Source organism: Aedes aegypti, chromosome 1, assembly GCF_002204515.2.
Source record: "Aedes aegypti strain LVP_AGWG chromosome 1, AaegL5.0 Primary Assembly, whole genome shotgun sequence".
Lineage (NCBI taxonomy): Eukaryota > Metazoa > Arthropoda > Insecta > Diptera > Culicidae > Aedes > Aedes aegypti.
The window spans coordinates 208,963,976-208,990,641 of NC_035107.1; the positions used below are offsets into that span (position 1 = coordinate 208,963,976).

The 26,666-nt window shown below is 43.3% G+C and overlaps 2 protein-coding genes across 4 annotated transcripts; both read right to left on the reverse strand.

Annotated features, from left to right (window-relative positions):
• Nucleotides 1-1,664: 1,664 nt before the first annotated feature.
• Nucleotides 1,665-12,372, reverse strand: LOC5580283. Of its 3 annotated transcripts, XM_021857405.1 has the most exons (5): nucleotides 12,203-12,372; nucleotides 3,800-3,921; nucleotides 3,280-3,745; nucleotides 2,872-3,219; nucleotides 1,665-2,174 (listed from the first exon to the last, which is right to left on the reverse strand). In XM_021857405.1, exons 2-5 carry the CDS (start codon nucleotides 3,820-3,822, stop codon nucleotides 1,800-1,802), a joined length of 1,212 nt encoding a protein of 403 aa, XP_021713097.1. In that variant the 5' UTR covers nucleotides 3,823-3,921; nucleotides 12,203-12,372; the 3' UTR covers nucleotides 1,665-1,799. The 3 variants fall into 3 exon arrangements, with proteins under 3 accessions (XP_021713097.1, XP_001662910.2, XP_021713099.1); XM_001662860.2 differs by having other exon boundaries at nucleotides 2,872-3,745; XM_021857407.1 differs by lacking the exon at nucleotides 3,800-3,921 and having other exon boundaries at nucleotides 2,872-3,745.
• Nucleotides 12,373-15,860: 3,488 nt separating this feature from the next.
• LOC5580281 (cell surface glycoprotein 1) lies at nucleotides 15,861-26,396 on the reverse strand. The gene is made up of 3 exons (XM_021857412.1): nucleotides 26,000-26,396; nucleotides 25,028-25,510; nucleotides 15,861-18,329 (listed from the first exon to the last, which is right to left on the reverse strand). Exons 1-3 carry the CDS (start codon nucleotides 26,294-26,296, stop codon nucleotides 15,966-15,968), a joined length of 3,144 nt encoding a protein of 1,047 aa, XP_021713104.1. The 5' UTR covers nucleotides 26,297-26,396; the 3' UTR covers nucleotides 15,861-15,965.
• Between the last annotated feature and the right edge of the window lie 270 nt (nucleotides 26,397-26,666).

Consider the following 26,666-nt stretch of genomic DNA (forward strand, 5'->3'; position numbering starts at 1 on the left):
TTCCCACTACTTACACCAATACAACAGCACGAAAACTGAAGTATTATAATCGCGCGTTGGAACTTTCAATATCCATATATTACATCAATAGTGAATTCTTGTATGTAGCCAGTATAAATAACAGAATCATCAACTTCTTGAACATTCTTTAACTGAAAACAGGATGCTTGTTTCATCAAACATGCTCAATCTGCACCTAAAATCTCGGATCCAAATAGTTTTCTAAATAAAAATTGTGTCTAAATAAAACGTGTAGGCCAACAAATATAATTGAGTAGGAGTTTACAAGTTACTTAGCACATGAAAAGCAGTTTAAATTAATCTATTACTAGATCAACACTAATGCTCACATTTTTATATTCTCATTTCATCATGGTCCTCATTGCTCGAGCGGAGACGAACACCCTGGAGATGGAAAAAATCGACAGCGCTACGATAAGGAAACGTAACAGATGAGAAACTATCGATACATTTATCAATTATAAAACCCCGTTTTAATGTTAACACTTTGTTTCTGTTTTTTCTGTTTTTTTCGTTTCAGCAATCAAATAACCGAACCAACTCTACTATCTTTTCATTTCTTCTTCGTTATACTTATAGTCCTTCTGGCACTGAACCGAGTGGTGCGCCTTCCGCTTTCTTACTGGTGCTGTTTTTCCTGTACATTTGGCATAGTGTCGGAGGTGGTGTACTGTATTTGCTATACAACGCGCTACTTTCGATATTGTGCTTGGCGTGTGGGGAAGCAGTACTAGTGGTGAAGCGGAGGGCGCCATTCGGTTTAGTGCCAGAGGGACTATATCTATTTAATGTATCTGAAGCTTGTGGGACCGCTTTAATTCCGGCGCCTGCTTGTGGAAGATCCCGGTGTGCTAAACGGTATAGGACATGTTAACGGGGGAGGCTTGGTAGGTCCTCACCCAGCCCGTGTCTAGATGGGCGGATAATTGTCTGCCAGGGTGTGGATTGAGCAATTACAATTACAATTGATATTTCGAAGCTGAATCATCATCAACTTAAGTTTGAAAATTCAGACAAAGAAGTTCGATTAAAAACTGTTTGTCATATTTTTCTACTCTTTTTAAAGAAATTATTCAAAATGCTACGTCCACAAATTGGGAAGCCTCCCTCCCCCCCGTCACACATCGTCACAAATTCGAGAATACCCCCCTCCCCCTAATGCTACGTCATTTATGGACGACCCCTAATCGCGTTCGAAAAGTTGCAAAATTTACAATAAAGCTCATTAGCCGTTAACCCTCAAGTTATTTTTTTTTTTAAATTTTGGCTGTTTTTTATTCAAGCAAAATCTTTGTTTGATTCAACATATTGTGATCGTCGGATTAACTAATTATTTTATTTTGAAACTAACAATTAATCAGAGAAACAAACAACCTATTTTTGGATAGAACCAAACCAGCTGTTTGTAAAAATTAACTAAAAAAATAGTTTCGAGCAACCATACAAGAACATCAGGTATCAGAAGGCCGGCTCCAGAGACACGTTCTGCGATATTTGGGAGGTTTGCACCGCAAACAAGCCAGTTTAAAACAAAATCTTAAACTTACAGTTTCGAATTCAAAGAACATTTTTGTTGTTTCAAACTAGGATTTACACTCCCAGGTTTACACCACCATAAGTAATGAATGAGTAGGCGAGAGAAGAACAGCTTCATAAAAACATTTGTATTTGATCTATTTGGGGTTCATTACGATACAAACGAATTTAATTTAGAAACTTTATGAAATGCCAACGTTTAACACTAAACAATTAAATCGGCTACGTTCATAGTTGAATAATTAACGCTTGCGGGATTGCTTCTTTTCCTTTAATCGTCTCGCGTTGTTGAATTTCTCATTCAACTTGTGGGACACGCGCGACTGCAGTTTACGTCGCGGATCATCGTCCTCCCGTTCCTCTAGGTTGATCCGTTGCATCAGTTTGTCGTGGATGAATGACACCTTGGTCGGGCTGGCAGGGATGTGCGTCGACGACTCCGGATGACGATAGCATTGCTTGCCCCGCACGGATCGGGCTGCTAACTGATCTCGGGTCCACAGCTGATTTGCCAGGGCGGAGATGAACTTTCCGTCGCCTTCGAGCCCAACGGGACATTCAGCGTTGATTTTCTCTATCACCTTCGGGTCGACGAAGTTCGATTTGTAGTTTCGAAACTGTTGAGAGGAATGAATTGAACGTGCAGTCAGGGCTAAAAGTTACTGAGTGTCTTAAAACTAGGAATTTTAGTGGCTAATTTTAGCTAGCACATTCACATAAGAAAGCTACATTCTTTTATTCGTCCAAAATAATTCGAAAACAATAATTTTCCTTCTATACACCCAATTTCACCGAGGTCTGCCTAATTTGGCAACTCTCACACGCAATCAATGTGATTGGCCAATCAGGGACCGAAGTTCAGAAGCACCCGAAGTGAATTTTTGAAGATATCTAAAAATAAAATTCTGAGACGAATTTTTAAGGAAGATCGCACTAAATGAACTCCTCGTGAAATCTTTGGAGTAATATCTGTAAAAGCATTGGACAAATATTTGAATGAATTTCTGGTAGAAATTTTTGTAGAAAATCTAGAAGAAATAATTGTAATGTCAGCGAAGATGCAAAATTAAAATCATAGAACTATTCTTCCTTAACCTGACCAAAGTATTGTAATTATCAGGCTAACTTAAAATGAATGAATGAATTACAAATTAAATGTCCGGACAGATTATATGAGGAAACAAACACATATCGTTTCCTTTAAGGTTTCTTAGAGATTCATGGTCTTTTTTATCCTGTTTGATCTCTTTTTTCAGGTGATCTGTTGGCACGACTATTTCTAAATTAATGAGTAGGTATTCATCTTCAACTCACCGGTTCCGCTGGCCCTCTACTTTCCCGCCGCAATTGATTCAGTTCCAGTCGATAGTTCTGCTTCATAAGTGAGTTGATTTTTCGCCGGGCTTCCGCTAGTTTCTCCTCCGCCGATGTTTCTTGCTGATCTTCTGATGCTTCGCTCGATATCTGACTGAAAGGTGAACTCGATCGGAGCTTCTTTGCTGGATTGTCTTTGGCTGTACATTTCGCATGATTCTTAAACTTACTGACTCGTCCCTTCGGAGTGTCCGAAGGATCCTTCGGTTTTTCCACTGATATGCTTAGGCTGTCGTCCTCGTCGGCACTGTCAGCATCTGAATTGCGCTCGCTGATAATATCTCCTTCACTGAATTCGCTGTTTTCGTCAAGGATTGGTTTGCGAGATGAGGACTCGCATATTTCACTCTTTCCTATTTCAACAGTATCTACAGTAACGCATTCAACTTTGTGTTCTCCTTGTCCAACATCGAGTCCCTGCAATTCCTCTTTCACCTTATCCATGGCCTTCCGTTCGATTTCCTTTACTTGTATCACAAGATACTCCTGTATTCGTTTCTGAACGTCCTCGTAGAATGCTTCAAATTTATGGTTGGAACCGGATTTATCCTTAGAATCAGCTTCTTCAACCAGCAGCGGTTCCTTCATTCCGCGCAATCGATTCAGCTCGCAGTTGTAGTCCAGGCATTTCTGTCGATAGGTGAAGAACTGGTTCACAATTCGGATGCAGCAACTGCACACCACACAGGGAAAGTCCATCTCGAAGGTGATCCTGATGGAAGTGCACTCGGCGATCATTTGCAAAAGCTTGTCCTTGTTGGGAGCGCTGAAGACGTCGGTTAGACCGTTCTCAGAGGAGCACAAGCGGCACCGGCTGCAAGAGTGAGATTATTATTGAAAATTGCATTCATGGGGCATACCTTCTTACTTTAGTTCGCCGAGGTCGGTCATTTCCGGAATTGATACGTTTTGTAGTTTAGAAATTGATTTGATTTTCAAATTCAGCCTCAGTAACTTGTTGATAGCGCAGTCTGATCGAGAAGCGTCTAACTAATAATGAAAATTTATTACTAATCAACAACCTACGTTGCTAAGTGTTGCTATGGTATTGCCTAGGTGGCTATACTATAGTACATAAGAGAGTGGGTACATAAGAAGGTATTCGTTGGTTACAAATTCAAATAATCATGGATTGCTTCGATTGCAACACTCCTCCTTAAGCAACGAATCCAATTAACTTCTTATTCTCTTCCAGCTTCTGATTTACAAGGGCCTTGGTGAATCCGTCGGCAGGTTGCTGCTTTGTGTTCACGTAGCCCAGTTCGACTACTCCTTGATCCAGCACATCTCGGACAAAATGGTGCTTAATGTCCATGTGCTTCGTTCGTGGATTGTATCCTTGGTTCCGTGCGATACAGATGGCTGATTGATTGTCGCACCGGATGGGAATCGCTCGCACGCCGAAAATCTGCGATTGGAAGTGGTGCCACCAAAGTGCTTCCTGGACCGTGCGAGAAAGCGCAACGTATTCCGCTTCGCACGAGGACAATGCAACTGTTGGTTGCCGTTTTACGTTCCACGACACAGCTCCTCCCATGAACGTGAAGACGTATCCGGTGGTGGACTTCCTGGAATCCGGCTCTCCTCCCCAATCGGCATCTGTGTAGCCAACCAAATCCGCGCAACGTTCCTTGGAGTACGTCAGTCGGCTCGATCGGGTGCCTCGCAGGTACCGCATAATGCGCTTGACAGCATTCCAGTGGGTACGTCCGGGATTCGCGTTGAATTGGCTAACTTGGTTGACCGCGAAACTGATATCCGGCCGCGTCGTTTGCGCCAGATACGTGAGACAGCCCACTGCCTCCTGGTAGGGTACCTCCTTCATTTCGCGCGTCTCTTCCGGTGTCGTCGGGGACATGGACTTGTCCAGCTTGACACTCGCCTCCGCTGGCGTGGAGACTGGGTGGCAGTTCGCCATGTTGAACCGCTGCAAAATGCTGTCGACGTAGTGCTCCTGATCTACCCACAGCTTGCCATTCTTCCTGTCCCGCGTGATCCTCAGTCCCAGACAGAAATTCGCTTCGCCGAGGTCCTTCATCTTGAAGCAGTTGTGCAGAAACGATTTCAACTTCTGCTTCAGCTTGGCATCGTTGGTGAAGATCATGAAATCGTCCACGTAGATTGTGACGAAAATCATATTCTCACCGTCGATCCGGAAATACAGGCACGGGTCGACCTTCGATTGCTCCAGTCCGAATTTCTTCAAGGCCTGGTCCAGCTGGTTGTTCCAGACACGGCTCGACTGTTTGAGCCCGTAAAGTGCCTTTCGCAACCGACACACTTGCTTCGAGGTGCCAGCAAACCCTCTCGGTAGCTCCATGTAGATGACCTCGTCCGATAGTTCCCCTTGAAGGAACGCAGTGACGGCATCCATCTGCTCCACGTCAAGGTCGTGCTTCACTGCCAGCGCCAGAAGGTATCGAATGGTGGAATACCGTACCACCGGGGAATACACTTCGTCGAAGTCGATGCCTGGCCGTTGTGAGCACCCTTTCACCACCAAGCGCGCCTTGTACCGCTCGATGTCACCGGTTGGTCCTCGCTTCGTCTTGAAGACCCACTTGTTTCGGATGGCCTTCCTGTCACTAGGAAGACTGGTCAGCTCCCAAGTTTCGTTCTCCTCCAGGGCTGCAATCTCCTCACGCATGGCCGCGATCCACTTTTCGCGATCCGGTCCGTTGAGGGCTTCTTCGTAGCTTTGCGGGTTATCGAACGACGTCTTGGGGCACATCGGGGTGGACTGGGGGGAAACAACTTCGCCAGAAAACGAACTATACGTAACGTAATCAGAATACTTGCCTGGGGTTCGGCGCTCCCGGTCGCTGCGCCTAAGCCCTTGCTGCTCAACAGCTGGCCTACCAAGTTGCGACGGGAGCGCAGGCTCATTCTCGGAATCCAGGAGGTCCATGAACTCAAGATCACTTGAGCCGCTATCGGATGCAGCCGACTCCTCAGAATCGTCTTCGTTGACATCGTCGTCGCCGACACTCGGTTCCACAACCGGGTGTTGTCCGCCACTTGCGTTCGGCTCGTCAACTGTGTACAGCTCCATGAACTGTATCTGCTGCTGTTCCTCGCTGATTCCGACCAAATTTTGCGGTTCTCCCTCTTGAACCACAATCACGTCACGGCTGATCTGGACTGAACGCTTGACCGGATCGTACACACGGTACCCCTTGGTACCATCGGCATATCCTACGAAAACGGCTTTCTGGGATTTGGCGTCGAACTTCTTCCTTCGTTGCTTCGGGACGTGGACTAGTGCTAGCGACCCGAAAATGCGCAAATGTTGCAAATCCGGCTTCTTACCGGTCCAAGCTTCTTCAGGAGTGGTCTGGAGTGACCTCGTCGGGCTTCGGTTGACGAGGTACGCCGCCGTTGAAACCGCCTTGGCCCAAAATTCTTTTGGCAGGCGCGAATCGTTTAGCATGCTTCTGGCCTTCTCGATGAGTGTCCGGTTCATTCTCTCCGCTACCCCGTTCTGCTCAGGGGTGTACGGACAAGTCTTCTCGTGCCGCACTCCATCTTTCGCCATGCTGGTCCTGAAGGTCTTGTTGACGTATTCGGTCCCGTTGTCCGTCCTCAGAACCTTCAACTTCCTCCCTGTCTGGCGCTCGGTCATGGCCTTGAAATTTTCGTAGGCCCCAAACGCTTCGTTCTTTCGTTCCAGGAAATAGAGGAACACTTTTCGACTCGCATCGTCGATGAACGTCATCACATAACGACTGCCACCGACAGATGGAACTTCGATGGGTCCGACCAGGTCCGAGTGGACTAAATCCAATAGCCCTTCGGCTCGCGACTCACTGGAAGGAAAAGGATTACGTGCATGCTTACCCTCGATACAAGCGATGCACTCGGGGATGACGTCGTTTGCCAACTCGATGCCGTCTGCCATCGCCATCAGCTTCCGCAAGCTCTGACGATTGAGGTGACCAAGCCGTCGGTGCCAGATACCAGTGCTCGGTGTAAGCATTGCCTGCTCGTGCTTCCGGTTCAGCTTGTACAGGCCGCCTGACTGCGTACCGGATGCGATCACGATCCCATCGTGCTCACGAACCTCACACTTGTCCGCGTCGAAGACCACCTTCAGCCCCTTTTGGCAAATCTTGCTGATGGATAGGAGATTGGTGGCCAGTTCCGGAATCTGCAGCACTTCCTTCACTTCGATCGGGCCTTCCGAGAGATCCAACTTGACCAGACCCTTCGCGACTGACATCATGCTGCCGTTGTTCGCCGTTGCCACCGGGTGCGCCATGCGGTGTTGCTCGACGAAACCATCGCCACTCCGAGACATGTGGCACGTGGCGCCGGAATCGAAATACCACTCTTTATCGCTTACCTCGCCCATCGCAAAAACGCTGCACAAAGCTTTGCCAGCCGTTCTTGGTGAGTTTTGCTTCTGTGGACACTTGGCTGCAAAATGCCCCCGCTTCTTGCAGTTGTGGCACGTGTCATCCTTCTTCGTAGGACCATTGTTGCCACCACGCCGCCTCGATTTTGGGTTCGAGTACAACGCTCCGTCACCGCCGCTGGTCTTGGGTCCACTCGGCAGCTTCACGTCCTGCAAAATTTTTGCCTTCACCGCGTCCGACGTTAACGCAGTCCCCGACGCCTCAAGTCCCATAATCATGGGTTCGTAGTGCTCCGGAAGTCCCATCAGCAACAATGCAGCAAGCCATGTGTCGTCGACCCTGAAGCCGATTCCCACAAGTTTATGCGCTGTGGACATCAGCTCGTCGACATACGATTCCACGCTGCCGCACTCGTCCAGCCGAATGGATGTGAGCTTCCTCAGCAACCCGATTCTCCTCGTCAGACCGTTGTCCTGGAAAGCGTTCCGCAGCTTGTCCCAGGCCTCCTTGGCATCCTTTGCGTCCTGGACGAGACTGTAGTTCGTCGTCTCCAGGCTCAAGCAAATTGTGGCCAACGCACGCAAACTGACCTCATCATCGATAGCCTGGCCTTGGGCTGGCGACACCGTGTACCAGGAACCTTCTCGAATGAGCGTCATCTTCATGGCGAACGCCCACGTGGTGTAGTTTTCACGCCCCTTCAGCTTCTCGATGGACGATAGAGCGACCGCATTGATCCGACCGTTTCCTGCGGCCGGCACTCCGGCTCCGCCTCCAGCGGCCGACAGTCCTCCGCTTCCAGTGCCCTGCGATCCAGCTCCGCTTCCGTTCACCTGCTGACCGTTCGTCATCTTGAACTAACTTCTTCCACGTGGCTTCACTTCTTGAGAAAAAAAAAAAAATTTTCTTCTTGGCTATGGCCAATACTGGGCCCATAACCTCTTGCAGAGTAAAGTAAAACTCGACTGTTCTGGTTGAACGTCTAACTAATAATGAAAATTTATTACTAATCAACAACCTACGTTGCTAAGTGTTGCTATGGTATTGCCTAGGTGGCTATACTATAGTACATAAGAGAGTGGGTACATAAGAAGGTATTCGTTGGTTACAAATTCAAATAATCATGGATTGCTTCGATTGCAACAGAAAGTACCCTTTAAATGGGTTTCTAGAACCCATTTAGGCTGTGAACAATTTCACCAATTCGTTTAACTATAGTTTGCCGTAAGAATCGGCACCAAGTCGGTTCTATAGTCGATTTAAAGGGCCGCTCAAAAGCCACTTCTGGCTCTGCCGAGGGGTGCGACACATCCAGATATTTCAGATTCTAAGAATATTTTCAAGCAAGCTCAAAAATGATCACGCACCTTTTTCCAGTGTATGATCTGTGACATCTTCTCTCACATCTTTTCTATCTTCGTGCATCTCGTTCGCCTATCCCGCATCCTTCGTGATCGTTTTAACGGATTGATTCAGATTACATTCAATCACGCCACGCAATGAAAATAATAGCAATATTTTGTCACTAAGCTCAATTCGACATTGCAGATTGAAGATGGTTATTTATCCTCAAGGAAACGGATTTCATGGTAAGAATAGAGCCAGAAACTTTCAGATCCTATGCAATAATTAGGTATGAGTATAGTGAGTTATAAGAAAACCTGGTATTTTTTTATTTACCAATCCCCTTTAGGCACTATTCAGCACAGAACATTGTCTTAGATCGAGCCAAAAAGTCGAAGTATCGGACGGATACCAAACTTTAGGATTCATCAACCAAGTTCAGATACACCGGTCGAAAAATAAACGCTTATGTGATGTCGATTGATCCAAACAGTTCAGTGGTAGTAAAACTCGGGATGAGAAAATAGCGATATAAAATGCATTTCTCAAATATGTTCATAAATAAACTTGCTCCTCTGTCGCCAAGCTGAAATTTAGGTACGTTCCCATAGCCACAATAGACCATTTCCGTCAGATCTAACTCTCAGTTTTTGTATTTTTCTTCGAAAGACAATCATGCACTCCTGATTTTCTTATAAATTTTTGAAAACATGGATACTCACCACATTTTGAAAAATAATTCGAGATGCGGCACAGTTTGTTCAACCCTATGGGTATCAGCGTGGTGATTTTGCAACAGTTTTTCGATTCCACCCCTGCATTGGGATGCTTGTTTACATTTGCAAACGTCAAATCAGGTGCGCGCTCAAACTGACCGTGATCCCGGTCAGGGCGCCCCAAACAGGAGCGCCACCGAAACTACTCAAACAAACGTTTTTAAACCAGGTTGGAACTGGCGCAAACCGTTCTGAATAATAGTTCCAACTCCAACCCGATTCAAGTCTTCCTTTAGGAAAATATATTTTCCTCCACAGATTCAAAATTCAAAACCACCCCCTAACAACAAATCTCTCATCCACCCAGCAGTTACGGTACCGCTAGTTCTATTAGAGGCTATTTTTTACTATTCATGCCGACAAATACCTTAATCTATCAACAGCCGCGTAAGGAAATTTTGTGCGGCTGTTGCTGCCTCTAGGCGGGAATCTTCCGACATATTCAATCCCTTCAATCCTCGTCGGCACAAAGCACTGCTTTGAAAGCAGTGAGATCAGGCATCTGTCGACTACAATCCTTGCGTTACAGAACCGTGTTGTATTCGCCGGGTGCGGTCATAACCGGCCGAAGTGGTGAAGGTGGTTTCCGCGGTGATTACGGAGACTTCAGGAGCAGTGAAGAAAGGAGGAAGCGAAACCGCAACGGAACCCATTATGATGAATGAAAACATAAACAAAAATCATCTGGTCATGCCAGCCGATCGTAAATTCACCACAACGTGATGGCAAAATCATAGGGGAAAAAGGAGTCTGCATTTTTTCGAGGTGAAACAAATTGTAGGGGACCGAGGGGTGAACTAACGTGCCGCAAGTTTTTCATTGTTTTCTAACAGTTAAAGGCTTCAAAACATATCGGTTCCTTAGGAAAGTTTGTTCAATAAATTGACAGAAAGCATATAAGCCAATAAAAAAATCACGGAAATGGTCTATTCCAACGTATACTTTATTGATCATCTTCTATATGAAAAATAAACAAAACTTTACTTAAAAGCTATGTGCACTAAGAAATGCGGAACTGCCGATATTTTCGCTGGCTGCATGCAATTCAGATTTCCCGGAAAGATAAATACTTGGACGAAGCTTTTAATTAACAGGTTAATTACACTAGATCACAGCTCCCCGCTGCTCGCGATGGTATTGGGACATCAGCAGAGACCAGTTGCGATTCCAACACAGGATATGAAATTGGATTACTGTTTACCATTGTAAGAGGTGTACGGCCGGAAGAATTTGTTATTTCCACAATTTCGAAAACCTGCATTCATTTTGCTGTAGAATAGAATGATAATTATGTAGATACAGCGCCTGTTTAATGTTTCTGGTTGTGTTTACCTCCTGCAAGCCAGAATGAGTAGTCAACGGACTTCATACAGTAAATCACTTTTCAATGGGTGACCACCTTTGAAGAACACTAGGAACTGCCACGAATTTAGGTATGTTGAATACGGACAGCATCTCAATTCTCAATTTTCACACTTCAAACCTGTTTTTAGAAAACTTTTTCGAGTAAAAAAAAATTAGAAACGATTGCTAACGCCAGCACCAAATGAGTTTCCACGCCAATAATCACTGTTATCATCGTTGATTCGCCTTCCATCCATCTGCATCTTCGTGCATCTTGTCAATCTTTGCTCATCGTTTGACAGAAGATGCCAGCGCACGGAGCGAAAAAAATCGGATAAAAATGCACCGATCTGAACAAGCTCACTTTTTCTAAAAGATCATCTAATAGGTTATCTGGATGTGTCGCCCCCCTCGGGTCCTAAAATGTTTAATGAAATCTTGTTTTCATTTAATATCACGAAAGAGCATGTTACTGCAACTACTTTAGTATTTTTTCCCGCTCAAATAACGGATATATCATATTAAAACTTTAATTCAAAAATTGGATCCATAAATGAACCTTGACATTTGAGATCATGTTTGACGTTCGCTTAGTCGACAAAAATGCCACAGGGGTTCAACTTTTTAACACCGGGGTTGTTCCTTTCTGACATTTCGGAAGGGACACGGAAAACAAAATACACCCAAAATTTGAGTTTAAACCAAGGGGTGTGACAAAATTAAAAACAAACTTAAAAAATGTTTTTGGACTTAAACCATCGGAAAACATTAGCAAATTGAGTAAACATATGTTTTTGACCTAAACTTAAGCGTTTGGCACCAAAATTGGGACAGGGCTTTAGGACCCTATTTAAAATTAATGTCGTAATGTAAATTAGGGTCCTGAAAAACAATAATTAAATGAACATTCAATGTGCCTTCTCTGGACCAATGTGTGATTGGCGAGTTGTCCGTTTCTTCGTCTTAACCTTAAGGAAGGACTATGTTTCCTTTTGGCGTGTTGCTCGTTAAGGTCTTTGCCTCTTACTTGCCTTTTCCGGACCAACGCATTTTCACGTTGTCCGTTAAGGTCTTTGATTTATTTTTGCCTTCTTCGAGCCAACGGTGGCACGTTGCTCGTCAGGACTTTCTATAATACGTGCCTTCTTCGAACTAACGCAACTTCACGTTGTCCATTAAGGTCTTTGACTTATTCTTGCCTTCTTCGAGCCAACGCGTTGGCGACGCGTTGCTCGTCAGGACTTAGTAATAAACGGATAATTCGTTGTCCGTTAGAGACTTTTAGTTGCCTGGGGATTTCTTCCATCTCTCCAGAGAATTCAAAATGGAATGTACTCTCTGCTTTTGTCATCCTCCTTCAGTTCATGTGACCCAGCGAAACGATTTTCAAACATTACTTTTTACATCATATGCTGGAACTTTAGCTCAACTAAACTTCAGAAATGGATTTACCGATTCTCCACAAAAGCGTCAAGATTTTCTTCTGCGACTCATCTCGGTAAATTGACATCAGGTCGCATTGATAAACCAGACATATTTTGGTACAATTGGGAAGTCTAGAAAAGGCGTGGGAAAAGACTCAACTAGACTGTCTAGAAGGACAATGCACATACACCAAATATACTTATCTTTGCACATGGAAGCGACTAGTTATATATCAGCTACGGACGTAGGTATCATTCCGAATGTACGCATTCATCCGATAGCCACACCATGTATCCGTCGATCTCGGAGTGACTATTGGTCCCGGAGTTCACATCCGCGAATCGATTGTTCTTGAGAACTCTGCCATCAATGGTTACACTTTGTCTGTGGTTACACACTCGTTGCATATAATATCGAGGGCATTCCTAACGATCTGGACCCGAACAAATTGTTCGTTAAGATGGAGAATCCGCCGCTGTCAAACAACGCGCTGGAATCCGTCGATCACGATCCCGGGCTGTTCAGTGAGTGTCCCCTCGGAAATGGTGCTGCTCATTGTGGTTGCACTACCTTTACTCTTTTCATTATTTGGATGCTCTTGTTAATGCATTTTGTAGCCAAATTAAATCGGTTGTGATTTGCATCCCATCCTCGTCGCCAATATGTGGTGGGTTCTTCAGAGAATTCCGTCTGCACTTCTTGACAGCTCGACAAAATTCCTTCTTCCAATCAACAGCGCCTACTTGGTTGATTCCTATCTACCACAACCACTATAGAAAACGACCCAAGCCAAACGTCAAATTGGCTTATTCCTACCAGAAAGGAAGCCTGTTCGCGGCAGCCATGAGCCTATGCATGCTATAAAACGTTTGACTTCTACTGTGCACCCTGTTTTCAAGTTGCCCGTGAGAGAGAGAGCGAGACAACACCAAAACGCACAGTAAAAGCCAAAAGAACAAAAGAATTTATGGCACGTACAGAGGCCCATGAGCCTTTGTACGTGCCTTAATTTTTTTTTCTTTGACTTTTACTGTGCGCCGTGTGTTGGTGCTGTCTCGCTCACTCTCACGGGCAAGTTGAAAACAGGGCGCACAGTAAAAGTCAAACGTTTTATAGCATGCATAGGCTCATTAGCGCTTTTTAAAAACCTAAATTCAAATTGGAAATTAAGGCCCAAACGCAATAATAAAGAGAACGGCACTGTTAGCGGTCAAGAACAGAGAATTTGTTTCACGTCATTGATGATTGATTACGTTTTACTAAAACCATCACAGGTAATAACGTTAAGCGGTTTAAACGCTTTTATCATTAATTGAAAACAGCCTTTGTTTGAACAAAAGTAAGCATTCGAATTCTTAGCTGCTAAACATGAGCCTCTGTACGTGCCATAAATTTTTTTGCTCTCATGACTTTTACTGTGCGCCGTGTGTTGGTGCTGTCTCGCTCTCTCTCACGGGTCACTTGAAAACAGGGCGCACCGCAAAAGCCAAACGTTTTATGGCATGCATAGGCTCATATCATTTTGGCGATTTCATTCAGCCTCAACCTCAAGCTTATTTGAAGCTTTTTGTGGAAGCTGAACCTTACGGCTCATTCACAAATTTCATAACGCTAGAGGGGGCGGGTGGGTGTCCTAGCGATGTTACGGCCCATACCAAAATTGAATAACATTCATACAAAAAGCGTTACAATGGGGTGGGTGGGTGCCCAAACTGGCCAATTTCAGCGTTATGAAATAAATGAATGAACCCTTACCATCTGCTTCACTTGAGGTTGTATGAGCATCACCTGAAGCGAGATCGTCTAGCCTGAATAACGGCCCTAAGCGGTTCTGTGAAGTGATAGTATACAGTCAATTTTCGTTCGTTGCACTAAACCTGTGGCCCACTTAGTGAAATACTTTCACTAATCGGGCTGAGTTCCGAGCTGTCAAATAACATAGAACAAAAGAAAATCAGAGCTACCTGTCATGTCTACCTATCTCAAGTGATATTCCTCATGACTCTGGTACATTTTATTTGTTCGTATCTACGGAATTTCTGAGCTATTAATACTGGCTGCCGTAATTGCAGAAGAGAGACTTCCCGGACTGTGGACTGATTAACATATTATTTTATTCTTTATTTGCAGGATATAAAAGTGGCGACGAGGATCATGGAAACGTGTGTTGGCGATTATGGTTTTTCTTCGAGGTGGCGAGTTTGCCAATTTTATTTATTTGATTACATTATTTTTCTCATAAAGTAAAGGGTCGTTACTTCCCGTTCCAACTATAATATATACAATGTACAATAAGGCGATATAAAATTCGAAAATGTTTGAAAATCCAATCTCCCATATCTTCCTTACCATAACAATAGTGTTTTGTGAAATTTTCAGCTTTCTAGATGATGATTAAAAGGTGGTCCAAATACTATGTAGGTTGAAAATTACTATGGAAAAATTTGGAAACATGTTCCAAACACGTACTGTAAGAACTACAGTATCTAACGTTAGTACTGTAAGAACAAACTTATCACCCCATAATAAACTCATTATTCAAACCATAATGATGTTGCTGAAGAAACAAATCTTTTTGACGTTAACTACGACTTACGGCCATATACTGGGTGTCAGTTGAAAATCTAAAATGTTGCGACTGTCACGAAATTATGTAAGATTTTGAATGGTAATAACTCAGCCATTTATCAGTAGATTTTCAATATTTTCCCACCAATCGGTCGGAAATTTATACAACATTTTATTCAAATGGATAAAACTTTTGATTTTTGACGATAGACTGTCGAAAATTGGAAAAATGTCGACCCCTTTCTTACGCAACCAAACTCGTTCATATTGTCTTCCACGATTCTTTTGGGTTGGGAAGCGCACTATAAAAGCAGACCATTTTCAGCTTATTCGCTCATTCTTCTTTTGATGTTAACTACATCTTACGGCAATATACTGGGTGTCAATTAAAAATCTAAAATGTTGGGACCGTCACGATATTATGTTAGAGTTTGCACTAAAGGAAGGCTGCAACTATGAAAATCGACTAAAATTCAAATGCAAAAAACCACTTGGCGTAGTTAACGTCATGCGGTCGTGTCTTGTACACAACCCCCTCTGATTTTTTTTAGATAATTTTGTTTGGGGTTTTTGTAAATGTTTGCAGGGTTATAATCCCGTGTGAAGCTAAATAATACCAAACTAATTCATGGATATCTCTTCTCCAATCCGTCGGATTGAATTGCTCTCTTCAGCAAATTCCTTTATTATGGTTTGAATAATAAGTTTTCACTATGAGACGATGAATTTGTACTAAGTACTTACATTCCAGTACTAACGTGTTTGGAACATTTTCCAAAATTTCTCCAAAGTATTTTCCAGATAAACCTACATCGTCTTTGGGCTGCCTTTAAATCCCCACCTAGAAAGCTGAAAATTTCACAGAACACTATTGTTATGATAAGGATGGTATGGAAGATACGGAAGATTGGATTTTAATTTATTTTAATTTTGGATCGCCCTACTCATTTATTACACTTTTTGAATTTTTAGCGATTAATTGAATCTTAGTACCTCCACTATTCGAACATTTACCCTACCGATATAAAAAAAAATTACATTAGAACGAAGAAAAAAATAACTGCGGATTGCAATGATGGACTCCATATTTAAGCAGTATCAAGAAAGTCATCAATCATTGCATGGAACTAGCTTTGAAGCGAAGATATGGTGCATTTATTTACATAACATTACTTTAGAAACAATTTAATTCCAGTAAACCTAATCCTAAACGCATAAACATTCAATGACGCCAATTTCCACCGTATATAGCCAATTGTTGTCGCACCAGAGCATAATCCATGCCATGTCGCTTGCGCAGATGCTTAACCAGTCTCTTCTTCTCTTCAAACACTTTATTGGTGCAAAACGGGCACTTCCAGTCCTGCGAAGAGACCGGCGTTTTGGCTCGTTCCAGTTCTTGTCTTCTCCTCGGTTTTGCAGCTTTCGCTGTTGGTGCTGGTGGATCTGTTTCAACCGTCGTCGCAACATTTGCTGATGATGCGGATGCGCTTTGTTCAGCACCATTGGCTCGCTGACTTTGCTTGGGCTTTTGCTGTGGCTGTTTTTTCGTTTTGGGTTGATCCGCCAGTTTCGGAGATTTTGTCGGTGGCGCTGTTTGGTCTTTCATTTCCATTTTCGCATCGGATTTCCGTTTTGGCGGCTTAGAGCGTTGTTGTGGTTCCTCTAGTTTTGCGATTGCTACATCAGATCTTCGTGTTACTCGCGTAGGTTCTTTGAGTGAGTCGTTTTCTTTTGGTTTGCTCTTGATTGTCGCTTCTCTTGATTCTGGTTTCTTTTTATCGGTTGGCGTATCGGCAGGTTTTTGTTCGATCACGGCTGATCTTCGAGTGACGCGAACAACTTGTTCTTTTGGAGTTTCTAGAGGAACTTTTTTAGATTCGATATCTGGCGAGTCCGGGTCCGATTTAACGGTGATGACCTTCGGTACAGGGAATCCAACGGTGTTCTGGAACTTGAGCGGAACCTTTCGAACGCGTGATGATCGTGGGGAAGGGGGCATGCTTGATTCCGGAACTGAATCAGGTGCTGATGGTGTGCCAATATTGTTGGTGTTCTTTTGTTCCGGTGTCGAAAGAGCTTTTGATGGTTTGGGTTTTGGAATAATTGGAAGAAGGGATGGTATAGCAGGAAGTTTTGACAGGACGACCGCTAAATGACCACGATCGGGGCGTGTGTTATTAGAGACATCTTTATCTTTCGTTTGCGAGAGTGGTTTTATAGATTTGGGTTCGGGTACAGGTGAAGCAGCAGAAGATTTAGCAACGGTTTTGGTAGAACTGGAAGGCACATCAGGGACAGAGGGAGTATCAGAAGTACTGTTTTCCTTCTGTTTTGGTGCATCTACGGGAGCTTTCGGTTTAGGAACCGGCGATGGTGTGGAATGTTTTATCGTTAGTGTTTTTTGAACTTTAGGTTGCGCTTGCGGCGAAGATGTTTGTTTCTCCAAATTTGATGAAGCGGTTGAGAGCGGTTTCGGGATTGTGGATTTATTAGAAGTATTGGGCGAATATGTTGCGGACTGAGGCAGTTTAGCTCTATGAATCAAACTAGAAAACACCCCTGGTAGTCTAACTGCACGATTGAACGATTTAGGAAGCATTCGAGCCATATGTGACTTGGGATTATTTTTTTCGAATGTGTTCCATATCCTGTGAACGGGAAAGCGTCCGCTTGTTATCCCTCTCGTCAATGTACTGACAGGTTTAAGAGAAGATTTTTGATTGACAAGAGCCTTAGCGGTATCTGATGGTAGTAGCTTTACAGCCTGCAGAACATTTGGAGGGTTCGTTTTATTTTTATCAGACCCGTGCATCATTTGGTGTAAAGGTCTGGGTCTAATGACATTATTAGGCGAGTCATGATAATTGTCATTAGTGATCTTTTCAGATGAAGTTTCAGTACTCGGTTCCTCTTCTTTTATGGTCACATCTTGCGATGTTTCTGGATTTGTATTGACGGGTTGACTTTCGTTGGTATCGTCATTCTCAGACGAATCCGGTTGAACACGAATCAAGGTGACCGGAACAACCCGATCGTTGAGTTGAACTCCTTCTGGTGCAAGGGAGTCTTCCGAGTCCGATGGAGTTTTCTGTTCGTTATCTGCACTTGCAAGAGGATCGCCGATAGTGACACCCTCGGTTATTGGCCTGCGATATGGAACCGGATAGAAAGTATCTTGTACACGTTGTGCACGAAGCGGTTGATTCCTTTCGATGGTTGCTTGTCGGCGCTGATATCTTTCAACGTTTTCTATGCGTTGAACTTCTAGGAGTGGATCGTCTCTTTGTTCTGTAACAGGTGCACTTTGAACAGAACTTGGCGGTGTTGAATTTACTGGACGAATCGGTGTTACCTTTTGGGTAGGTCTGTTTTGTACTACTACAGTGGTTTTCGTTCGCACAAAGCTATTCTGTCTCGGTGCTGTAGGTATAACGTGTGAAGATGTAGAATTTATTGGGGGCAATGGAATGCCTCTAAGTGATTTATCATTCTGTTGAACAAGTTTGCGGAAATTGACGTATTCATGCACTTTGTTGTAGCAGCCGGTACAAATCGAGGAAGGAAAATCACTTTCAACGGAAATCTGTGGAGAAAGAGACGAATGTTAGGGATTTATCTACGATTTTCTGTGTTACATTAATAGACTATTGGTAAGATTTTCAGTACGTGACTGGTTCATCTACAGTTTAATATCTTATGGAGACTATGCACAAGAAAAGTAATCGCCTACACTGCCCCTATTTGCACAACAGTCCCATGTTGGAAAACGACAAACTGAGAAAAAGACGATTGAAATGTGGGAACAATTTCGCTCTATTTTGAGCCTCTGTTTGGCCGAAAATGTGTTTTATTTCGACAAATCCCTATTGATTGAGTAAACGAACAAGCCTAATAAATTTAATTTAAAATAATATGGAAATTTACCTAAAAAATGTACAAAAATCATAGTGAGACTGTTCTGCGAATTATATACAATATAATATACTGTAGTAGCTTTATCTATATCGCGAGACTTCGAACAAACTTCGATATATTTGCATACCAGTGCCATTTTTGGTCAGAATTACTCTAGCGCATTTGATGTCTGTATCGGAGCTGTGTATTTCAGCCCAGAACAGGCTATGGCCACCGCAACAATTGAAGATCATCTCGATTCTATTCGTGTCGTCTCTGATAGCTTATCGGCGTCTGATATCAGTATCCTTTTTGGAGATTACAATCAGCCAAATTTAGTTTGAACCAGAGCTTCTCAGGGGTTTGCTTACCCTGACCCTGTTGAAACTCGCTTTTCCGTGGCATGCTCGGCTCTCATAGATGGAATGGCTCTTTTAGACATGAAGCAGCTGAATATGATAAAAAACTCAATACTCTGGATCTGGCGTTCATAGCTGGCGATAAATATGCGTCTTGTAAAATACTTCCAGCTCCTGCGCCGTTAGTTAAAGTTGATGCATTTCATCCACCTTTTATTTCTCTGTTAGACTGCTCGCCTCCTGTGCGATTCGATGAACCTGACAACAAAGGGGAGTTCAACTTTCGAAAGGCTGATTTCCAAGCTCTGAATTTAGCACTGACTGACTGGTCTCCACTACAAACTATCCATGATTTGGATGTAGCTGTAGCCACTTTCACTAGAATACTTATCGATATGTTTCGCAACTACATTCCTGTTTTTAGGCCCCGCCCTCAACCGCCATGGTCCAATAGCCATCTTCGTCTTTTAAGGCGAAAACGTGCTGCTGCTCTGCGGCGTTATTCAAACAATGACCAAACGAAACTATCATTTGTGTCAGCTAGCAATAAATATAAATTACTTAATCGAAAACTTTATAACAGTCACGTCAGAAGAACGCAATCAAACTTGAAGCGGAATCCTCGACAATTTTGGTCATTTGTCAACAGCAAACGGAAGCAAAGTGGTCTTCCACGCGGCATGTTTCTGGGATCGCAAGAGGCAAATTCCTTGCAAGTGAGCTGCAACCTTTTTGTTAAACATTTCGCTGAGGCTTTCCAGCAAAATCTTATAGATGCCGAAATGGTCCATGAAGCACTAAGAAACGTTCCTACTTATGTAGTTTCCCTGAACTTTCAAGAATTTTCCGATGAGGATATTCTCACCAAAGACAAATTGAAGACCTCCATGTCCCTTGCAGTAGCCCAAAATTTTATGGCTCATAAGGTAATCTAGAATGCCGTGAAAAGTGTACTGCGATCTGTCAAACTTGGGTACCTTTTGCACTACCGAGGGACTAAATGCAGTACTAGAAGTGATACCCAATCTAAGCCCGAGTGGGACGGACCTGTTCTCAACAAACTGAAACCGTCAACTTCAGCTGGGCCGGATGGAATTCCCCCTATCATTCTAAAACAATGTGCTACCTCGTTGTGCCAGCCTCTCCGCATCATTTGCAATAAATCTATAGGGCGGCATCCATTTATTACGTAACGCTAAAATTGAAAATTTTCGACCCCCTCCCCCCCCCCCCCTCCGTAACGCTTTTTGTATGGAAATTTTAAAATTTTTGTATGAGTCGTAACGTTTGAGCATACCCCCCCCCCCTTCGAGCGTTACGTAATTTGTGGACGCCGCCTAGCTATAGGAAAGTTCCCTGAAAGTTGGGAGCTTTCAGTCATGTTCCCGGCCTTCAAAAAGGGTGACAATTTTTCTTATTAGAGTCATGTGTAACGTTTTCAATAGTGTCGTCAGTGTTTTTGATTTTAATGTATCCGTAGATGTTTTTATGAGAAGAGTTAAACATTTTTTTATTAGATCTTAGTGTTTCTGAATGTTCATGTAGACTAAGCTGTCAGATGGACTATATAATAATAATAATAATAATAATAATAATAATAATAATGATAATAATAATAATAATAAACAGAAGGTTTCATGGTAGCCATCCAGGACCGGGTAATTGCGACGAAGAACTATCGGCACTACATATTGCACGAAGACGTGGAGGACCGCTGTAGGAAGTGCAATTCAGTAGGGGAGACTATCGAGCATGTCGTTGCCGGCTGTTCAGTACTAGCTGGATCAGCCTACCTCGATCGTCACAACGAAGTTGCCAAGATTGTGCATCAACAGCTTGCCCTTAAGCACAACTTGATGGATCGATTTGTGCCCTACTACAAGTACCTGCCTGACCCGGTTCTGGAAAATAGTTGCATAAAGCTGTACTGGGATCGCGAGATCATAACGGACGTCCTCATCCGTGCCAACCGCCCCGACATTGTAGTCTAATACAAAAGGATGAAACGAGTTACACTCATCGACATCGCTGTACCGCTGGACCACAATGTCCAATCAACGTTCTCTAACAAGATAGCGAAGTACCACGACTTGGCGGAGGAGTTGAAGCAGATGTGGCACCTAGAGGACGTCCGTATAGTTCCGGTAGTCCTCTCAGCGACCGGAATTGTCCCGAAATCTCTCCTAAGGTCCCTAGACGAGCTGGAATTGAAGAAGGGCCTACACAGCATCCAAAAAGCGGTGATTCTTGGAACCTGCAGCATAGTTAGACGGTTCCTGAACCACCACAACTGAGAAGCTCATCCAGCAGACTCATAAGGATAAGTTAAACCGACCAATGAGATCCACAGAGCCTAATCCCCTTTGGCATACAGATTGCCCGGGGTAGGTGAAAGTTTCCAGCATTTTTTGCTGAGAAGTGCCAAAACTCTATAATAATAATAATAATAATTATGTTCATGGTCTCGTTCGACAGCTACTATTAAAACACTGGTTGTTACATTTGCTATTCATGTTCTTCGGCAGTAAAAATTGAGTTATTATAGTACAAGACGGGGTTGGTGGTCCAATGGCTACCGCTTCTGCTTCATAAGCGGAAGGTCATGGGATCAATCCTAGGCCCGTCTCTTTCCTCGTACTTTGTAGTTGTATCTTTCCCTTACTTCTTTCTACCACTCTTAATATATCACAGTTGATGTATCTACCACAGTTCATAGCATTTGCTAGAACCCGAGACGGACAGAAATAAACCGTTTCCCTACGCTTTCATTCGTTCATCATTATAGCATGCCTTCCTTTACGCCTGATACATAGACAGTCTGCTAACCAAACCAGCAAACCTCTCTGTCATAAAAATTACCCCACCCTTTCACCCTTCCCGCATGAACTGGCGTTGACGCAGTGTATATACGGTCAACCGTGGGAGCCAGTTGAAATGCATCATCAATTCCTTCCCCTTCCCCTCATTGGTCTGCATTCTGACGTGGCAGGCACCATTGTTGCCTAAAAATAGAAGATCACCAGCACTTATACACTGTTAATCCCAAGCAGTCATCTGGTTGATTCCTTGTGTAAGTGCAGCTGATCTGGCGATACTGGAGTAGCAGCCACGGGCGGCCAATCAAGCTCAAGCTCAAGCTCAAGTAAAAAATTGAGTTATTATAGTACAGTAAACTCTCCATAACTCGATATTAAAACGACCATCGAGTTATAGAACACAAACACAGAGCAACTGTGGTTCATGGGACCACCGATATATCCAGGACGAACCTCCCACATTTACTATGATTCTATAACTCGATATAGAGATACGAAATATTGAATTTACGGAGAGTTGACTGTATGTCCATGGATAAAAGAAAATCATCGGATTAAGTGATTTTTCAAAATACCTAATGATGTGGAATGCGCTTACAGCGATTCTACTCCATTACCCTTAATGCCATTATCCCATATGCCTCTACCCCGAATGATATTGGAGACCCATGATATTGGAACTCGGGGTAATGTTATTCGGGGAAATGAAATTCGGGTTGATGGCATTCGAGGTAATGGGGTAGAATCGCTTACAGCTATTAACATCATGAAAGACCCTTAATATCATCATTTGGATAAAGCGGAAGTAGAATCCAATGGAATGGATGTGTTATTTCATTTCATTTTTTGTTTCTCATTTATTTTTATTAGACGAAGGGGGGGGGGGGGGGCTCGTACCACCCAAATGGTTACGGACATAAAAGAAGATTATTGGAAAATGGGAGTGAGCCAAAGAACGAACTACTTTGGTTGAAGATTGAAACGAATAAGAAAGAGTTTATTCACGACGCAGTAAAATTCAAAAAAGCATAGCCTACTATGGTGGTGGATACAATTCAAATTGCGTTAGGGGATTGCTTGACATGTCGCACTCTAACACTCCTCCTCGACCTTGGTCGGCAATAACCCTAACTGTTCTGCTAAGATTTTATTCTACAATGTTGCAGTGGTTTTGTCAAGATTTCTGCAAGCATTTGGCTATATTTTAAAGATTGCGAACCGATTTAACCTGGACCGTGCTAGGGGATCGAAGATCCCATTGGATACCGGCTACTACCCTATCAGAGCAGGTAGTAAGGCGATGTCCGATAACAAGCAATACCAGTGCTTAATCGGAGCGTTACTTTACTTGGCTGTTAATACGCGGCCAGATGTTGCAGCTAGCGTTGCAATTCTCAGCCGTAGAGTTTGCGCCCCAACAGAAGCCAGGTGAACCGATAACCTGTAAGGGGCGGTCCATTAATTACGTAAGACAATTTTCAGGGTTTTTCAACCCCCCTCCCTCCATGGTAAGATTTTTTGTATGAAAATTAAAAATAAATTGTATGGCACGTAAGAAATCTCAAACCCCCGCTTCCCCCATAAACCCTTACGTAATTAATGCCAGACGCTTATGTTTAGGCCAAAAACACAAGTTTATTCAATTTTTTAATGTTTTCCGTTGGTTTAAGTCCAAAAAACATTGTTTCATGTTTCTTTAGATTTTGTCACACCCCTTGGCTTAAACTCAAATTTTGGGTATATTTTGTTTTCCGTGTCCTTTCCTAAATGTCAGATAGGAACAACCCCAGTGTTTAAACTAAAATCCCTGTGGTGTTTTTGTCGACTGAGCGAACGTCAAACATGATCAAAAGTGTCAAGGTTCATTTATAGACCCAATTTTTAAATTAAAGTTTAAGCATGATACAGTCGTTATTTTAGCGGCAAAAAATGCTAAAGTAGTTGCAGTAACATGCTCTTTCGTGTTATTAAATAAAAAAAAAGTTTTCATCAAACATTTTAGGACCCAATTGGTGGACAAACGAGGAAGTCGACGATTTAAAGTTTACATTACCGCTTTGAAGATCCAATAAAATTATTCTAATTTAGTATTATCAAACATGTGTTGTGTCGCCGCTATATTTTAAAACCCCACTTGAAATCGCTGTTTCCCGTATGTGCCAGCAAGAGGGGGGTATTTTTTACCCATTTTTGTAAAAACCATGAGGGGTACATTTTACCCATTTTCTGAAGTTCGTACCAAATACTCTTTAATGAGTAAATGGGCAATACCCATTCGGGACTACGAAGCTGCTGATGTTTTCTTAGGTTTTCTTTGAGAAAAACAAGCAGAGATATATTTTTTGCTTTTTTTTTCACGCACACGATGACAGTTCCTTACGAGGTTTTCCATAAGTGCGAGTGCTTTGTAAATCTCTTTTTGTTTCGTAGTCGCGAATTAAATGAGTTAAACCACTTTTCTTTAAAATGGGTACGAAAGTACCCCACGGAAAAAACAGTTTACCTAGCCCCCGAGATGAACTAGCCAAGGGCTAAAAATCTCGTTAATAAAGATAAAAAAAAAGTTTACCTAATTTTTGAGTTGACTTTACCCAAAAATAAGTATATCGATTATTCTCTCAACCCAAAATCTCTCGGTATTCTCTCTCTTCCCCACCAATGTTATCGTAAACTGCTGCACCTACCTAATGGGGATAGTTTGGCCCAATAAGCCAAATTTGAGTAAATGCATTATTCTCAAACTTGGGTTGAATGAACTCAATTTTGCGTTGAATCAAACCAAATTTAACAGTTCAGTCGTCGCGCTGTTGTATTTTGTACAACAGTGCTGAAAAAACCCCGCTTATCGTACACAGCATCAGCGTGGTGCTTCAGCCGGTGGCAAACCACGCGACGACTGAAAGGTTAAGTAAATTTTTCTTATGGCTTCAAAGGCAAAGGAAATGGAGGCCTTGGAAATTTAGCCAAATTTGGGTTATTGGGCTCAACTACGGTTTTGTGTTGAAACAACTCAGATTTGAGTAAATCCGCGTTGCCGTGCATGAAAAATATTGGAAATTGAAACTTAGCGTGTATAAGGTGTTTCCGTGTTGCAGCGTTGAAAGCCGCTGCAAACAGATATACATACGTGAACGCGATCCAATCACAAACCAAAACACCTTTAATTCACCACTCTGATCACCTCCAAAATTTAATAACAAACTCAAACTCACCATTATCTCGGTGCAGCCAAAAATCTTATCAATCAAATCCGGCTCGATGAGCGTTTGGTCCCCGGTGAAGATCGGTTCCAAGTCCTGCTTCTGGAAGCAGAGCCTACAATACTGCAGACTGGGAGGCACCTTCCGTGGTCCGACGATACCGACCGAGCTGTTGGTCGATTCCGTTTGGACGCCTTTACTGTATCGGATCCGCGGCGGCGGCGGCTGCTGTTGCTGTTGTGTCCTCGATGACGGTGGAGGATGAGCCGCATTGTGCCTAGATCCCATCAGCATAGCATTGTGGCGCAATTGTTCCGTTTCGGTCATACCCGCCGGCAATGTCATGGGCCACCGGTCGGTCAGTGGAGGCAAAGCCGACATGTTCAGCGGGGGCATATTGAGATGCGGAACTACGCCCTTCTTGACGAGCAGTTGCCGTTTGTAGCCCGGCGGAGCCGAAATAAACTCTTGGAAATCCTTAAAATCATCCGGAATCTGAAAGTGGGAAAGTAAATGTTAGCAGTTGACTATTTTCAAAAAATCGGCAGGGCACCGTTAGTGGAGCACATACAGTGACTCCAATTTATATTCGGCCAGTGTTTTCACATCAAGATGGCAAACAAAAAAAATATATTCCGAAGCTGCTTTACTAGTTTCGACTAGATCAAATTGGAAAAAAAAACGATCTAGACATATACCTATACAAGTTACTAATTAACATAATTATTCATTATTTCTATAAATTCGAAACTGTTGCTTCATAATGGCTTATTTGTGACTACATTGATTTCTCTTCATCGATCATCTCCTCACAATAACTTCCGCAATGTTTGAATGTAATGAAGAAGCAATACCCATTAACGAATGAAATTGGTGCCACCCTAAAAAAAATCATTCCAAAACATTGCCATTTGTCAACAAATGAGACCACTGTGCATCGTCAGCCATCTTGAAATCGCGATACATCGCATAGGGTACACTTGCCTTAAAGTGTCGCGAGCAACAGTAGCTGCGCTTTTTGTCGCGGACGGCTTGCATCAATGTCAACCAAACGAAGCGTCGCTCTGGGTAGCTATGACCCGGAACGCACACAAACAACAGGTCTGGGTTGCGCAAACTGTTCGCATCGCAGTTGCGAACATCGCAAATTTTCGGCCGGATGCGAACACCGACGGCCGGCGGGGTTGGCTGGACGGGAACAGTGTCCTGTTGTGGCTCGACTTGCGATGTCACCGCGGCCACCGTTGGCAGTGGTTCCATTTTGGTTTCATCAAGACTCATCACAACACAATTTTTTCTTCACTGCGGTTGACACTGCGCGTTTGACACATCCGAACGGGAAAAATGCACCACCAAGACTGAGGCGAAACTGGCTGTCGCGCCTGACAGCTTGGTCACGAGTGGGGAATACAGGCTGCCGTCAGTTTGAATTTGTGGTGAGTTTGGCATAAAAATGGATCTACGATGATGGTGGTGATGGTGCGCGTGGAACGAGTGGGGCAAAAGAAGGTGGAGTCACTAAAAAAACATGTGAATTTAACGTTTGTTATTCATCATTGTTGCACTGAAAATAATCCACACGTTCGATACAAATTCTTTTTAACGTGAATCTATCGTGTCAATTGGCAAGGTGAAATAACGTGTAAAATCT

Bases quoted from the DNA above. Each gene is read 5' to 3' on its own strand.
- LOC5580283 (XM_001662860.2), bottom strand. From the start codon at position 3,822: ATGACCGACCTCGGCGAACTAAA. The intron at 3,746-3,799 runs GTAAGAAGGTAT...TCACTCTTGCAG, and splicing joins ACCGACCTCGGCGAACTAAA to CCGGTGCCGCTTGTGCTCCT. The intron at 2,175-2,871 runs GTGAGTTGAAGA...TCCTCTCAACAG, and splicing joins GTAGAGGGCCAGCGGAACCG to TTTCGAAACTACAAATCGAA.
- LOC5580281 (XM_021857412.1), bottom strand. From the start codon at position 26,296: ATGAGTCTTGATGAAACCAAAATGGAACCACTGCCAACGGTGGCCGCG. The intron at 25,511-25,999 runs GCAAGTGTACCC...TCCCACTTTCAG, and splicing joins GTTGCTCGCGACACTTTAAG to ATTCCGGATGATTTTAAGGA. The intron at 18,330-25,027 runs GTGAGTTTGAGT...CTTTCTCCACAG, and splicing joins TTGGCTGCACCGAGATAATG to ATTTCCGTTGAAAGTGATTT.